The sequence below is a fragment of the Takifugu rubripes genome, chromosome 16, assembly GCF_901000725.2.
Source record: "Takifugu rubripes chromosome 16, fTakRub1.2, whole genome shotgun sequence".
Lineage (NCBI taxonomy): Eukaryota > Metazoa > Chordata > Actinopteri > Tetraodontiformes > Tetraodontidae > Takifugu > Takifugu rubripes.
The window spans coordinates 6,645,875-6,658,825 of record NC_042300.1 but is presented as its reverse complement, the minus strand read 5'-3'; the positions used below and the strand labels follow the sequence as shown (position 1 = coordinate 6,658,825).

General features: G+C 50.6%; 1 protein-coding gene across 5 annotated transcripts; it reads right to left on the bottom strand.

The window, feature by feature from the left end:
* Positions 1-2,121: 2,121 nt before the first annotated feature.
* LOC101069307 (serine/threonine-protein phosphatase 2A 56 kDa regulatory subunit gamma isoform) lies at positions 2,122-12,662 on the bottom strand. 5 transcript variants are annotated; one of them, XM_011611947.2, is made up of 16 exons: positions 12,523-12,662; positions 11,991-12,050; positions 10,273-10,435; positions 6,226-6,425; positions 5,561-5,671; positions 5,356-5,448; positions 5,145-5,275; positions 5,017-5,076; positions 4,821-4,929; positions 4,693-4,746; positions 4,393-4,563; positions 4,190-4,317; positions 4,027-4,128; positions 3,842-3,950; positions 3,643-3,759; positions 2,122-3,571 (listed from the first exon to the last, which is right to left on the bottom strand). In XM_011611947.2, the coding sequence occupies exons 1-16, from the start codon at positions 12,547-12,549 to the stop codon at positions 3,440-3,442; spliced, it is 1,767 nt and encodes a 588-aa protein (XP_011610249.2). In that variant the 5' UTR covers positions 12,550-12,662; the 3' UTR covers positions 2,122-3,439. The 5 variants fall into 5 exon arrangements, with proteins under 5 accessions (XP_011610249.2, XP_003971593.2, XP_029705351.1 ...); XM_003971544.3 differs by having other exon boundaries at positions 3,878-3,950; positions 12,523-12,661; XM_029849491.1 differs by lacking the exons at positions 10,273-10,435; positions 11,991-12,050; positions 12,523-12,662 and adding exons at positions 7,303-7,547; positions 7,617-7,830.
* Positions 12,663-12,951: the final 289 nt, after the last annotated feature.

Genomic DNA, 12,951 nt, shown 5'->3' with positions numbered 1-12,951 from the left:
TGGGTTAATAACCTTCCTCTGAGAAATATGTTATGTATATTAAATTAGAACATTTTGACTGTTTTGACCCGCTGGATGATGCACACAATCGCCATGTTTGTCTCCCCTGACAAAAGTGTGCTTTTAGTCTATTTCCTGAGGTTACACAACAACCTGGGACAGATTATCCACGAGGGAAGAAAATCAGTAAAAGAGTAATTCGATCAAGCGATCAACGGCGCGATTAAACGCCTGGCGGCCAGACGCGGTACTGCAGGAGGACCCAGGAGCGCAACAGTAGTTCCAAACCACATCTGTCGTCATAGGCACGAGGGAAAACCAGCCTTTCGCCTGCAAATGGGACAGATTAATGGAAAATAGACACACCTGTGCGTCTCCAGACAGTCAGCCCAGGACACTGCCTCCACACGTCCCAGATCATCTGGCCCGTCCAACAAAGGCCACGTGTCTGCAGCTGCCCGGGACAATGGCAGGTAATCATCGTGTGTGTGTGTGTGTGTGGGTGTCAGGATCACTGCTCCAGTGTTGCCACAATTTTTCTCCCACACGGGAGCACGAGACACTGGAGAAATAAACGAGGCTCTTGATGTGAAGAATTTTAAATTGTGCTGTGCTGGTCTATTTTTGTGACACGGAAATGTTCTGGGATTTTCGTGGGCGCTCCCGTTTGTGTCACTTGAACATTAAAAGCTTCGACTGTTCGGCGACGTCCTTCGCTGCTAAAGGAAACAATAAAATGAAAGATTCAGTAAAAAGGGGATCAAAAAGTGACATTTTGCTGATTAGCTAGAGGGGAAAAAAGGGAAACGGCGTTTAAAAGAGGAGAAACTCAGCAAAAATCACTCGGGTTCGGGAAACTCTCGAATGGCCCAGAATCGAACCCATAACCTTCTCACCGTGTGTCCCCGTGTCCCCAGTCCACTAACTCTTCTCCTTCAGCCCCTCGTCCATCAGTGGAAGATCCCAAAGGTGTCAGACTCAGCTGGACCTGATCTCCAGACTGGAACCCCCTCCATCCTCAGGGAGGGGGTCTAGTGAGAGAAGCAGGGCCACAAAAGAGGAGGCACAGCACCCCTGGGGTGCACCGGTCTGATGACTCACTTCCTGGCTCCCTCTGCATCACGTGACTCTCTCTCTCTCTCTCTCTCTCTCTCTCACACACACACACACACACACGTATCCACGGAGCACTCCAGATTAAAGTGTCTCGGCGATGAAACACTTAAAATCTGATTGGATGCAGTCACAGCGGGGGAAACTTTTGAGCGCTGTTTCCATGGCGATGGGTTGTGACATCTGTTGTGATAAGAGCGCTGGTTTTATTTTTCCGGCTGCAGGGAAATCTGACTGTCGGGGGCGACAGAGACGTCAGAGGAGCCGGATCGGAACAGAACCTCATCAGCTGCAGGTCGGGGGAGGGTGTGTGTGTGTGTGTGTGTGGGGGGGGGGGTGAACCGGAGTGACCTGGCAAGAAAAACAACACTCTGACGCAATTTGATTGCGGGTGACACATGCAGCCCCCAGGATTTCTGCCTGTATAATGAGGCAAAAGTTGTTGTGGGAAACAATCTGCACCCTCATTAGAGCCGCCGTCGGACGATCTGAGGGTGGAATCCAGGCGCATCCATGATGGGGGGGGGGGGGGGGGGGGGGGGGCGTCGTCATCATTCTTAACCATGAAGAGGCAGGAAATGTAAAAACCCACAGCAGAGGGTCGTGTGGGTTCAGAGCTGAGCCCAGCAGGGGGGGAGACAGATGCAGGTGGGGGGGAGTGGAAACCCGAAGGTGTGATGAATAGCGCCACCTGCCGGGGCAGAGGTGCCTAATTCGGCTCTGCAGCCTGAACGAATCACTGGGGGCGTCATTAGATGCTCATGATGGGATGCACGAGTGGGTGACGGAGGCAGGGAAATGGACCGAGCATGAAACGCAGCCCAACTCGATCACCTTGAGGATCAGACGGAGTTCTGATCAGATCTAAAAACTCACCTGGGTTCCAATTGGATGAGACTGTTCCCGCCTCGTCCAGCAGGGGGCGGCAGAGGCGCGTTTCGGAAACGGCTTCAACACGATTTAGTCAAACTTCGTATTTCTGGAAAATGACTGAGGCCGAAAACTTAATTTAGCATGAAAATATAAAACTCACATGTTCTCTTTATTTGCTGTTTGTAGATAGTTGTACACCACTAGAGATTTGGAGAAAAAAAATCATGAATGTTGACTCTGAACACATCTGGAGATGAAAATAAAACGAGAAATATCAAGATTACTAAGAGGTTTCTTTAAAAAAAAAAAAAAAAAATTCTTTGTGGTTTCCGGACGCTCGGCTGTACACGTGGGCGTTTGTACAAAATTCTACCGTTCAATAACAGTTAAAAACGTGAATAAAAGTACATCGTATGTACAAAACGAAGACGAAGCCATTTAGTCGAGATACTAAAAGTCACTTCAGAGAAAACAAAGCGTCTGAAAATGAAGCGATTATTAAAGCCATCTCAGGAGGAAGGAAGCTCACCAACGACACACTTTGGGCGAACGTCGTTCTTCAACAAACATAACGGAGAACAACGCGACGACGGCGGCGGTATTTACAATTTTCCACATTCAGTTGAAACACTGACAAAGAAGGTGGGCTGGAAACCACAAAACACGATCATCTGAGGGGGGGCGGCGGGTCCAGCGGGGCTCCGAGACGCTCCGCTCTCGTTCAAGTGTAACCAGGAAGTGCGTCAGCGCTGGAGGGCCGATGCTCAGCGCTCCCGTAGCTCCGGCCTGGACCTGGACGCCACATCTGCTCCAGCGTCGGTGGAGCCAACACCCGACTATTAAAGGCACTGAAACAAAAGGCTCCCCCTGACCAGACACATCGTCTGAGGGGAGAAAACAGCCTCCTGCCCCCACTTGTCCTCTTATCATCACACAGCGACATCGCCTGCTCCGTCCATAACCCCCCCCCCCCCCGAATACTTGTAGTTGAGTAGAAGCAAACGAGAGACTGAAAATAACTCCCAGGAGTGAGACTGTTGGAGGAAGATTGGCACTGGAATACCAGTCTGTGGGGGGGGGGGGGGGGCATGATTGACACCCCGCAGGAGCCCTGAGTGACCCTGTCCTGATTCAAAAATTATCATTGGGGGGGGGGGACAGAACTGTGGCCGCACACACAGACGGGAAGAATCAGCAGAAATGTCCGTGAAGGGAGGTGTGCTTGCACCTGAGGGAACGGCCAGAAGGGGGCAGCACGGTCCAATCTGAGGGGACAGGAGAGCGGAGAAGATGCAGGTGTGATGCCGAGGGCGCAGCCGCTGGTCCAGATGGGTGACAGGGCATTTGGGGGGGGGGGGGGGGGCAACGAGGGTCTGTGTGTTGTGCTTGGCTGAAATGAGTCGCCGGGTGTCTGTGGCTGATGGTTTCTGCTGGTTTCAGTGGGTCTCGCTGCTCACTGGCCTTCGGGTGTGAGCATCTCCTCGGCTCGCCGGTGCAGCTCCAAGGCCGTGACGGTGCAGATGTCTCTGGGCAGTTCGGATTTCCTCCGCACCAGCGGGCGCTCCCGACGCTGCTCCTTCTGGATCTGAACGAGAGGAGAGGGATTCAAAAACCAGGACGCGCACCAGTGGCTCTGCGCTCCCATGACCTCCTGACCTCTGTGGCTTCTTCCTGTACGGTTTTCTTCAGCATGTTGACATCGTCGAGCGGTGGCCCGTCTGTCTCCATGTCCACCGGTCTTTCTGGACCCGCGGAGTCGTGGTACATCAGAAACTGTGCCGAGAGGAGACGATAAATCAGTGGGCTAGTCAGACAGACACGGTTGGGTGAGACTGGGAGGTATTTTTGCCATCACATTGGTTGCTCTGATCCCACTGGGGAGGGCCAGTACCTGTGGGTTGGATTTAGCCAGGTTCTCGATCTTCAGCCAGGCTTCGTCTCTTTCCACCCATTTGGCTTTTTCTCTGACAAAAGTTGCGAAAAGGCAGTTAACAGACCCCCGCTGGTTTTCGTGTGTGCTGCAGATGTGACAGGACGTACTTGCTTTTCTCCGCCCTGAACTGCTGGGTGCAGTCATCAAACAGCTTCTGGTTCATCTCCATGAAGAGCTTCAGCGCGTTGTAGATGAGCCCGTGGATGGTCCTGTGGACAGACGGGATCAGTGTGGATCACAACCCCGGTGGGGGGGGGGGGGCACACTTACTTGTTCCAGTGGGTCTTTGAGTTGCGGTACAGAGACGGGAACATGATGGGCAGGATCTTGGCAGCGTTGTCACTGATCAGGCTCATGATGTACTCGTTGTTCCAGTAGTACAGAGCTCGCTCGGCCACCTGAGGACACGCGTGTCGTCAGCGCTACGTCACAGGTCAACAGGTGACACACATTCATCCAGGGAGGGGGCCGACCTGAAAGTGAGGGCTGGACACACACTTGGCCAGCTGCCTGAAGAGAGGCTCCATGACTTTGACAAACTCGGACGGCTCGATGACGTCCAGGATCTCCTCCAGCTCGTTGAGGAACATCACCTCTTTGGGACTGTGGGTCTTTGGCCAGTACTTCAACAGAGCCATCACCGTCTGCAGGCAGAGCAGAAACAGGCTTAAAACAGGCAGCAACAGACCGCCCGCTGCATGTAGCATGCCGCCGCTAACAGCTAGCATCCCGCACAGGTCCACCTTTCCATGCGTCTCATCGTTAGTGCTTACCGGCTCCGTGAGGGTGCTGTCCTTCTCCAGGAACTGTACCACGCAGTAGGCCAGCTGAAGAAAACAGCAGATTTAACCGTTTGAGCGCAGACGGTTCCGATTCAGAGCGAGAATGAGGAAGTGGTTACCTGTGGGTGGTACACGCTGAGAGACTTGACTTTGTGTAGCGGCAGCAGAACCTTCAGCAGGAAAATCTTGTGCTCTTCTTTTAAAGGTAACGCAAAGCCGTTAATTATACTGTGAAGAGGAAGGCGACGGTGAGCTGGTCATTGGGGAGTCAAAGATTTGTCACAAACCTCAGTTAAGTGTTTAAAAAGAACTCACCTGCCTAAAATTTCCAGTAGTTCTGCTATTCCGTTATGGTGCTCGGTCTCATAAATGAACCTAGAAGAGCAACACCTGCATAAACACCTGTGAGGGCCAAAAACTGAAGCGCCTCAGGCAACACTCACCGATAAAATATGTTATTAATCTGCTTCCGAATGTACGCTCTCAGGCCCAGGAACTTGCCGTAGATGCGATGAAGAGTCGTCTTTAAGAAATCTCTTTCTCTGGGATCTTCGCTGTCGAACAGATCTAAGAGCTGGTTCCAAAAAAAGAGACGTTTCACAAACCAAAGAACCCAAAATAACAAAAGCTTTATGAAGACCAGCGTCCGTTTACCTGCATTACAAACTTCTGGTCGATATATTTTTTGGCTACGTTTGGTTGAAAATCCAGCGACTCCAAGAAGCGGAGGAAGAATTCATAGACGAGCTGCGGAAAGAGAAACAGGTTATTTTAAGAAACAAACCGATTTACAGGTTCAGTGTGTGTGTGTGTGTGTGTGTGGGTGTGTGTGTGTGTGTGTGTGTGTGTGTGGGTTTACTTGGATGTGTGGCCAGGCTGCTTCTAGCGTCGGCTCGTCTTCTTCGGGGTCAAACTCGGCTCCTGTGGGGTTGGACGACGGCGGCAGCGTTCGGAATATATTTACAGCAAACTGAGAGGAGAGGAACAAAGAGGTCAAAGGTCAGACCACGCTGGCCCGAACGAGGCAAATGGAACGACCACATCCTGTCACCCAGGTCTAAATCCTGAAAACATGCAACAAACATGAGAGCGGACGCGTCGCTCCGGACCCTTTGATGATGAGGGGCTTTTAAAGGGTTTTTGTCTCCCAGGCTGCAGCTAATCTGAGTAGATTTTCATGCTGATCTGGACGCTCTGTTGCATCTTGGCGGCCCTGATCAAACAAACCCCCAACGAGGGGGAGGCGGGTGCATTTGCACCTTGATCGCTTGGCGTTTAGCGCGGACGCGGTGCTTTGATTCACATCAAAAGCGCTTTAATACGACGTGAAAACGTGTCCCCGGCAACACTGAGGATGGTGAGCGAGGAGCAGCTTCAGAGGCTGATAAATGGACGGTACATGATGGGGCCTGTACCCTGAAACAGCAGACAGGAAGACACAGAGGAAGGCCAGCAGGCCCGCAGGCGCTGACATTTGGGCTCGGCTCCACCCTGCCGACACGTCGCGCTGAGCGCAGCACTGACCATGTGAACCATCTCTGGGTAGATGGGCTCTGTGACCACGTTCCTGTTGTGGGTGATGAACTCCACCATCTCGCTCAGAGCCGCCCGTTTCACTTCCTTCCATTTTAGGTCGCTCAGGGGGTCCGAAACGAAGTCGAAGAGGACGCAGCACTGCCGCAGCTTCTGGATGAACAGCTTCTCCTGCTCCGCGGGGGGAACGTCTGCGGAACAGAGGAGGAACCCACAGATGTACAACCGGCACTAATATGGTGATCTGTGACGAACAGATGAACAAAAACCTTCCTTTTTCTCATCATTTTATGTTATTTACATTGAGTCAACCAAGAATCCTGGTGTTTAACGCGATCCTGATGGCAGTTAAAGAGCCATCCCTCCATTAGGCTCTGCAAACATACGGCCTGTCGCCACGGTGATCAGAGGCCGAGGTGGGACTCACACCCAAACATAAACCCAGACACGGACGCGCTCTCATCAGCCCGGCTCGAGTTACGCCGCAGCGCTAGGGTTTCTGAACGCAGCTGAAATATTCAGAGACACGCTGTGCGGGCGCAGACGTCACAGGCGGAGCCCTCGGCATGATGGGAAAATAACCTTTACTCATCTGAAGCCTCCAGCTCAGACAGGAAGCCGGCCGTGGGTGCAAATGTGCAAAGCTCAGCATCATCGAACGATTAAAGTTTGATGATGTGATCTGTAAAGTGGCACCAGCGGTGACTGTCACTAAATGCAAACGTGCGCTCCAGGATTAACATTTCTCCCGTGTTACAAAGACCCCGACGGGAGTATTTAGTGGAGCGATGCTCGGATCTGTTTTCTCCATCAGGTGAAACAGGGAAGGACTCTCAGCTCCTGGCTTGAATGAACCCCATTCAGTAAAAAAACAAAACAAATATCACCTCTTTTCCAGCTCTTATAATCCCGACCAATTATTTAATCTGCGCATTAACAAGTAGATGTTGTAAATTTGCAGTTTAAAATCAGTTTCAGTGGCTATGAGACAACATGAGACAACAGGTTACTGAGGCTGGACATTGTGGACACATGCACAATAGACTGGGCAGGACAGTTTGACCTTACTTCCTATGACATCAAGAGTCCTGATGGGGGATGGGAGACACTGAAGTAGCACTGCTCCCCTCTCTCTCTCTCTCACCCTCTTCCTCTGACTTGTGCTAAGCTAAGCGATGTCCTGGAAAAACCCTTCTTCACTGGCACAAACACAAACCCCCTCTTCCTCTTCCAGAAATCCTCCTGCCGCTAACGCTGCCAGCAGGAAAACTCTCAGTCTCTCTCAGCAACTTTTGGAAAAGTCATCCAACAGTCTGTGGAAAGTGAAGCCGCTAAATCAATAAATTCTGCTCATTCCCCCCTTTGACAGACACAAACCTCACCTCTAAAATGCACCAGGGCCAGAGGCTGAAAAGGCCCGTTGGAGCCTGCTGCATCCAGAACCATGTCACCGGTCGCTCCGGTACATGCCGACATCAGTGAGTCAAGTCTGACGGGGAGGAGAGGGCAGCCCGGGCTAAAGAGAGGAGCCAGCCTCCATTTTAGCACCAGCACAGAGCAGAAAATGAAGCACCCTGCTGCTGGAGGGAACCAGCTAGCTTGTGATGTCATACCTGACTGCAGCCGCACGGTTGGCCCAACGCAGTCACGTGTCCTGGCAGTCAGCATATATAATCATGAGGGATGGGATTGGCTGCCGCGCTGACAGGAAAGGGGCCGGGACTGTGTTTGTGTTGGGAGAGAGAGCAGCTACTTCTGTCAGTCTTAAAGCACAACACCGTCTGTCATCTAAGCACACATTCTAATTCAAATATACCTAATTCCCAGGAGAAGACAGGGTTGCTATAGGGGTCGCAAGCACACCGCGGCAGGCGTTCACCATGGTAACGCTCAACCACGAGGGCTGCAGAGCTAAGAGGCCGGGTTATCACACTGGACGTGGGCTGCAGGACGGGCTCTGACCATCGCGTGGGAGCCGCCTTGGAGCCAGTTCTGCAGGACAGATGGCTCTCTGAGGCCACCACCTGAGCCCAGGTGCAACTCGCAGCAGCACGGAGGCAGGAAGTCACCGTCTGAGCGACACAGGATGTGCATGTGCAGAGAGCAACGCTGCCTCAGCAGCACCTGGGAGGAGGGGGAGAGGTGTGCGTCTGCAGCAGTGAGGACAGCTGAATGCACAGATTCAGGCAGGCTGGCGAGTGAGAGGAGAGCGAGCTAGGGGGAAGGAAAAAAAACAATTTCCTGTGCATTGTATAAGAAGTCATGTAGCAATGGGATGTGGCGAGCCCCACCCGTTCTATCTACAGTAATTGAGCAGAAGTGCAAAAACAAACCCACAGTCTTTGTTCTGCTTGTGCGGTGAGAACCAGTGTCGTCCTCCAGATTATTAGTGTCAATCTGGGACCGTTTTACTGCTAATTTACTGCTGTCTTACATGAAAGGCAACACTACAGAGATGAGCTGGATTAAAAGAGGACAGGCAGTACATGTTGTTTTGGATAAGCTGTTCCATTATTAGGAGAATTAACTTCTCTATATTTAACAACACCCACTTGTTACAAATGGTGTCCAAACCCTGGTTTGGCACATGCGTTTGTCAGGCTTGAGCAGTTTGTTGCAGCTATTTCTGGCAGAGCTTGAACGTGTGAGTCTGTGATGGAGTGAGAGCGCCTCACAGCCCGATAGCAAAGCTTTTCTTAGGCCGCTGTCAATAACAGCAGGCGAGCCGCGTTCGAGTGCTTCATCTACATCTCTGCAGACCCTCAGAAGCACTTTGAGATGCAAAACCAAGTATCAAATCCAAGATCTCCACTCTGGCCGTTGACCGAGCTATGGTGTTCCGATGGAGGAGCACCTGTGTGAGCGGGGCAGGAAACCCTTCCCAGAAACCTGCCGTTTCCTTTAGGAGCGGCACATTACACTCAGGACACATCTCTGTTGTTCCAGAGTCATGGCAGCCTGCTGGAGGCGCTACAGTTTAACAGAGTTTAAAGGAAATGATGCAGAAGTATTTGTGTATTCCTGCCTGAGAGGCAATTGAAATTCTGTTTTTAGCGCTAACTCGTTTCTGACAGCAGGTGGCGACAAACTGTCAGGAAACAGATGCTTTAGGCAGGAGAGCATCTAAATCAGGAACACACACACACGCAGACACACGTAGTCCTGTTCAGTCCTGCCTGAGAAGCTCTTGGACAGACCTTTTCAGCAGGAGGTGAAAATGGCCAGAGAAGATTTGAGAGTCATGTTTGGACAAGACAACATGACTACAGAAATATACAAGCTGTTGATCGAATACTTCAATATAGCAAAGTCAGACTTGTGGAGGCCATTATATTAATTCCCCTCCAGCAAGCCTGTAATATCCAGCTCCAGATGCGTCGCTCAGGATTTTCCAGACCCTCGATCATCATCCGATAGCTGTGCATGTTTGTGATACGATTGTGCTGCAGCGCCAGGTTATGTAATTATTATCTCCTCAACATTGTGTCTGCTCACCCATGCACACACAGAAACATATAGACAGCAGCTCCCTCTCTTTTCCATCTGCGGCTATCGCGGCCCAGTCACTGTCAACATCCCGGAGCACAAGCGCCACGGAATTAAAGCTTTATCTCTGGATTACCACTAAATATAGATCCTGGGGCTAAATCCAGCACAAAGTCCACGCCATGGACATCCTCTGTTTCCATGCGTTGCGTAATGAGCCGCTCGGACCGGTGTTAAAATGATTGAGACGCACCGGGGGGGATGTTCTGATACTGAAGGTTTAAAGAGAGGACATATCTGAGTGTTTACTTTCACCGGGGACGAAGCGTGCTGAGGCGGCAGGGATTCCTTCCTCTGCCTGACTCAAGGAAAATGCTGCTCTATGTATAGCATCAGGGACTCTACAATTCAGGTATCGAAACCCTTGGAATTGGTGGTTTCTCCTCACACAACCCTTCCTTCCATCCAGGAGACACTTTTATAAACCCGAGTGTGAACTGAGCGTGCATCAACGCCGCCGGGCCGGACGACAGCCATTAAACCAGGAAGTACCTTTGAAAGCGGGCAGTTTCTGCAGCTCCCTGTTGTTGCTCAGGCTGAAGCGAGAGGAGCTCTGCCTCTTGTCCTTCTTGACAGGCGTCTGGAAACCTGGCTGCTTCCCCTTCAGCAGCTGGGTGGTGGGGGGGACGCTGTTGCTGGCCTTCCTGTTGGAGTTCTGTGGAAACAGGAAAAAATGTCACCACTCATTTAAGCAAACCGCGCCGGTACGGAGCGTTGGCCATGACCCCCGCGGTGGCCACCCCAAACCGTTTCACACAACTATTCAAACGCTGTGTGGATGAAAGGGATTTTCTCATCTCCTCCGCCACAAATCTGATTTTCATGCTAAATGTAATCGACTCCGTTGCAGCTGCTTCCACCTGCCTGCTGGGCGTCAATATGCCACAATCATCTGTCGGCGCCGAGCCGGCTGCCCCAGTCGCCGCTGCGGGACGGCGTCATTGGGAATCACTGGGGAATTAAAACCTCATTTAAGGCCCTGCAGAAGTTAACTACAGCCTGCGGCGCTGTAACGTGGGAGCTGGGCCAGTAACAAACCGTCAAGGAAAGGGGAAGAGCTGGATTCTATTAATAAACAGATTACATATTCATGCAGGACGCCGATAGAACGGGGCGTTCTACTGGCTGACTCAATGATTTTAATCAGCTACATGACTGGTGATGCACATCAGCGACGTTTGATCGTTGCCACAGCGATTAGATACCGAGACGGGAAAAGCTGGAGGATTGATTTCGCGTCTGAATTTGAATCATCTGAATGACCAACACACACACACACACACACACACACACACACACACACACACACACACAATAAATGTTTGTAGCACAATAGCGAAGAGCTAATGAGTAATAAACTGGTGAAAATTTAAGAATATGAGGTCTTTTTGACATTAATACCAGTCAAATGTAGGAAATAGTGGGAAAGGCCACGTTTGAAGAGTGTTTGTGTGTTTAAAGTTAAAAATGTAGTGATTCCGTTTTGGACAAAGAGCAGCATGCGTCACAGGAAGAGGAGCTGCGCACGGTGTGTCCAGAGAGCTGCAGAATGGGACAAGATTCAAGGTGAAAGTCAGACTTAAACCGAATCACGCAGCATGGCATCAAACCGTAAAGAATCTCAGGATGCTGTTGCTAGCACAGCTGCCTCAGCCGAAGCAGCGATTATATAACGCTACCAAACCTCGGTGGCATTAAAGGATGAAAAACTAAATAAATAAGGGAAGACCAACACTTGGATCTGACTCAGATTCAGCGTTGCTGTGGTGCGCACGGGAGATTTTAATTAGCCACCAAATGCAAGATCCGTGCATAAATATTTATGGACATCAAACCCTGACTCGATTTATGACGCCAAATTAGGATCATCAAACAAGACTATTCCCCAGCGCTTTCGGTCGTCCCTGTAAATTCATGAGGCGTCGTGCGTCTTTTTCAGCAGGATAAAACCTGAGAACAACAAATATGAGAGAAACCTTTCAGCTGCAGTGTTTTCCTTATCGCCAAGATGCTTTAAACCACTACGGGCAATAAGGATGCAATGTTATCCTCTGCCAGCATCATAAATCAGAGACTTTAGCAAGACTAAGTGATAAAAGGTTGAGGTTATTGATTGATACAACATTCATCGGGTAACCTTGGATATGAGTGACATTTGAACCCGGACCAGACGAACTCCAGCTGTCTTTGACGGTTCTGGTCGAGCTTACCTCATGCTCCGAATTCTCTGGTCCTCCACTTTTGCCCACTTTTGCAGACTTGGGTGTCTCCTAAAAAGTAAAACAAATCAGTGCTCAACCACATTGGTAAAATCGTATAAGTTAATGTCCCAATACTAAAATAGCAGCTAAATATAGCATGTCTGCCACCCAGGCTCCTACATGAACACAAAAATCTGTTAGCTAGCAAGGCTGTTTCAGCATGAATCGCATTTTTTTAAAGAAACAATTACTTTACTGATCAATCCATGAAGGTGTTGGTGGAATCGCTGGCACACAGAAACGACCAAGACTATGACTTTGGTTGCAAGACACACAGACAGCGCTATCACGCTGGCAGGATAGCGGCTAGCATCTGATTATTTCTGGCTGGCTAACGTTAATGGGATGGGGCACTGCGCTGATAGCTAACGCTGAATATCTCCTTCCTTGTGCGGTTGGCATCCAAAGAAATACTGATAAACACGCCGCAGCGACACTTGCCTTCCGCACGCCGTAATTGCTAGGCGATTCCGAAACTCACCTTGTCTTTTTTCGATTTATTCGGCATCGTACAAACGTCGCCGCCCTTGATCCCCACTCGGATACTCCACAATCAAAACCTTGACAACTCTCAGGGCACCACACTGTTGGGCGGGGTCGAGCCGTCCTCGGCCTGTGATTGGCTGCCGCCTGTCAGCTGACCACAGCGGCTCAGATTGACAGGGTGAGCGTTGGGACGACTGGCGCCCCAGCGGCGACAGCTGGGTACTGCAGCATTGATGTTGCCCATTTATTAAGTTAAAATCTGGAGTGATTTATGAATTACGGTAATAGGGTGACGTTTTCTGCGTGGATTATTTGATTATGGACGTTTTTGATCTTGTTGCTTTCGATATTCTTGTTGCAAAAGATGATGGTCCCACTCCTCCTGTTGACTTTATTATGGGCCATAACGTTTCAATGCTGCCAT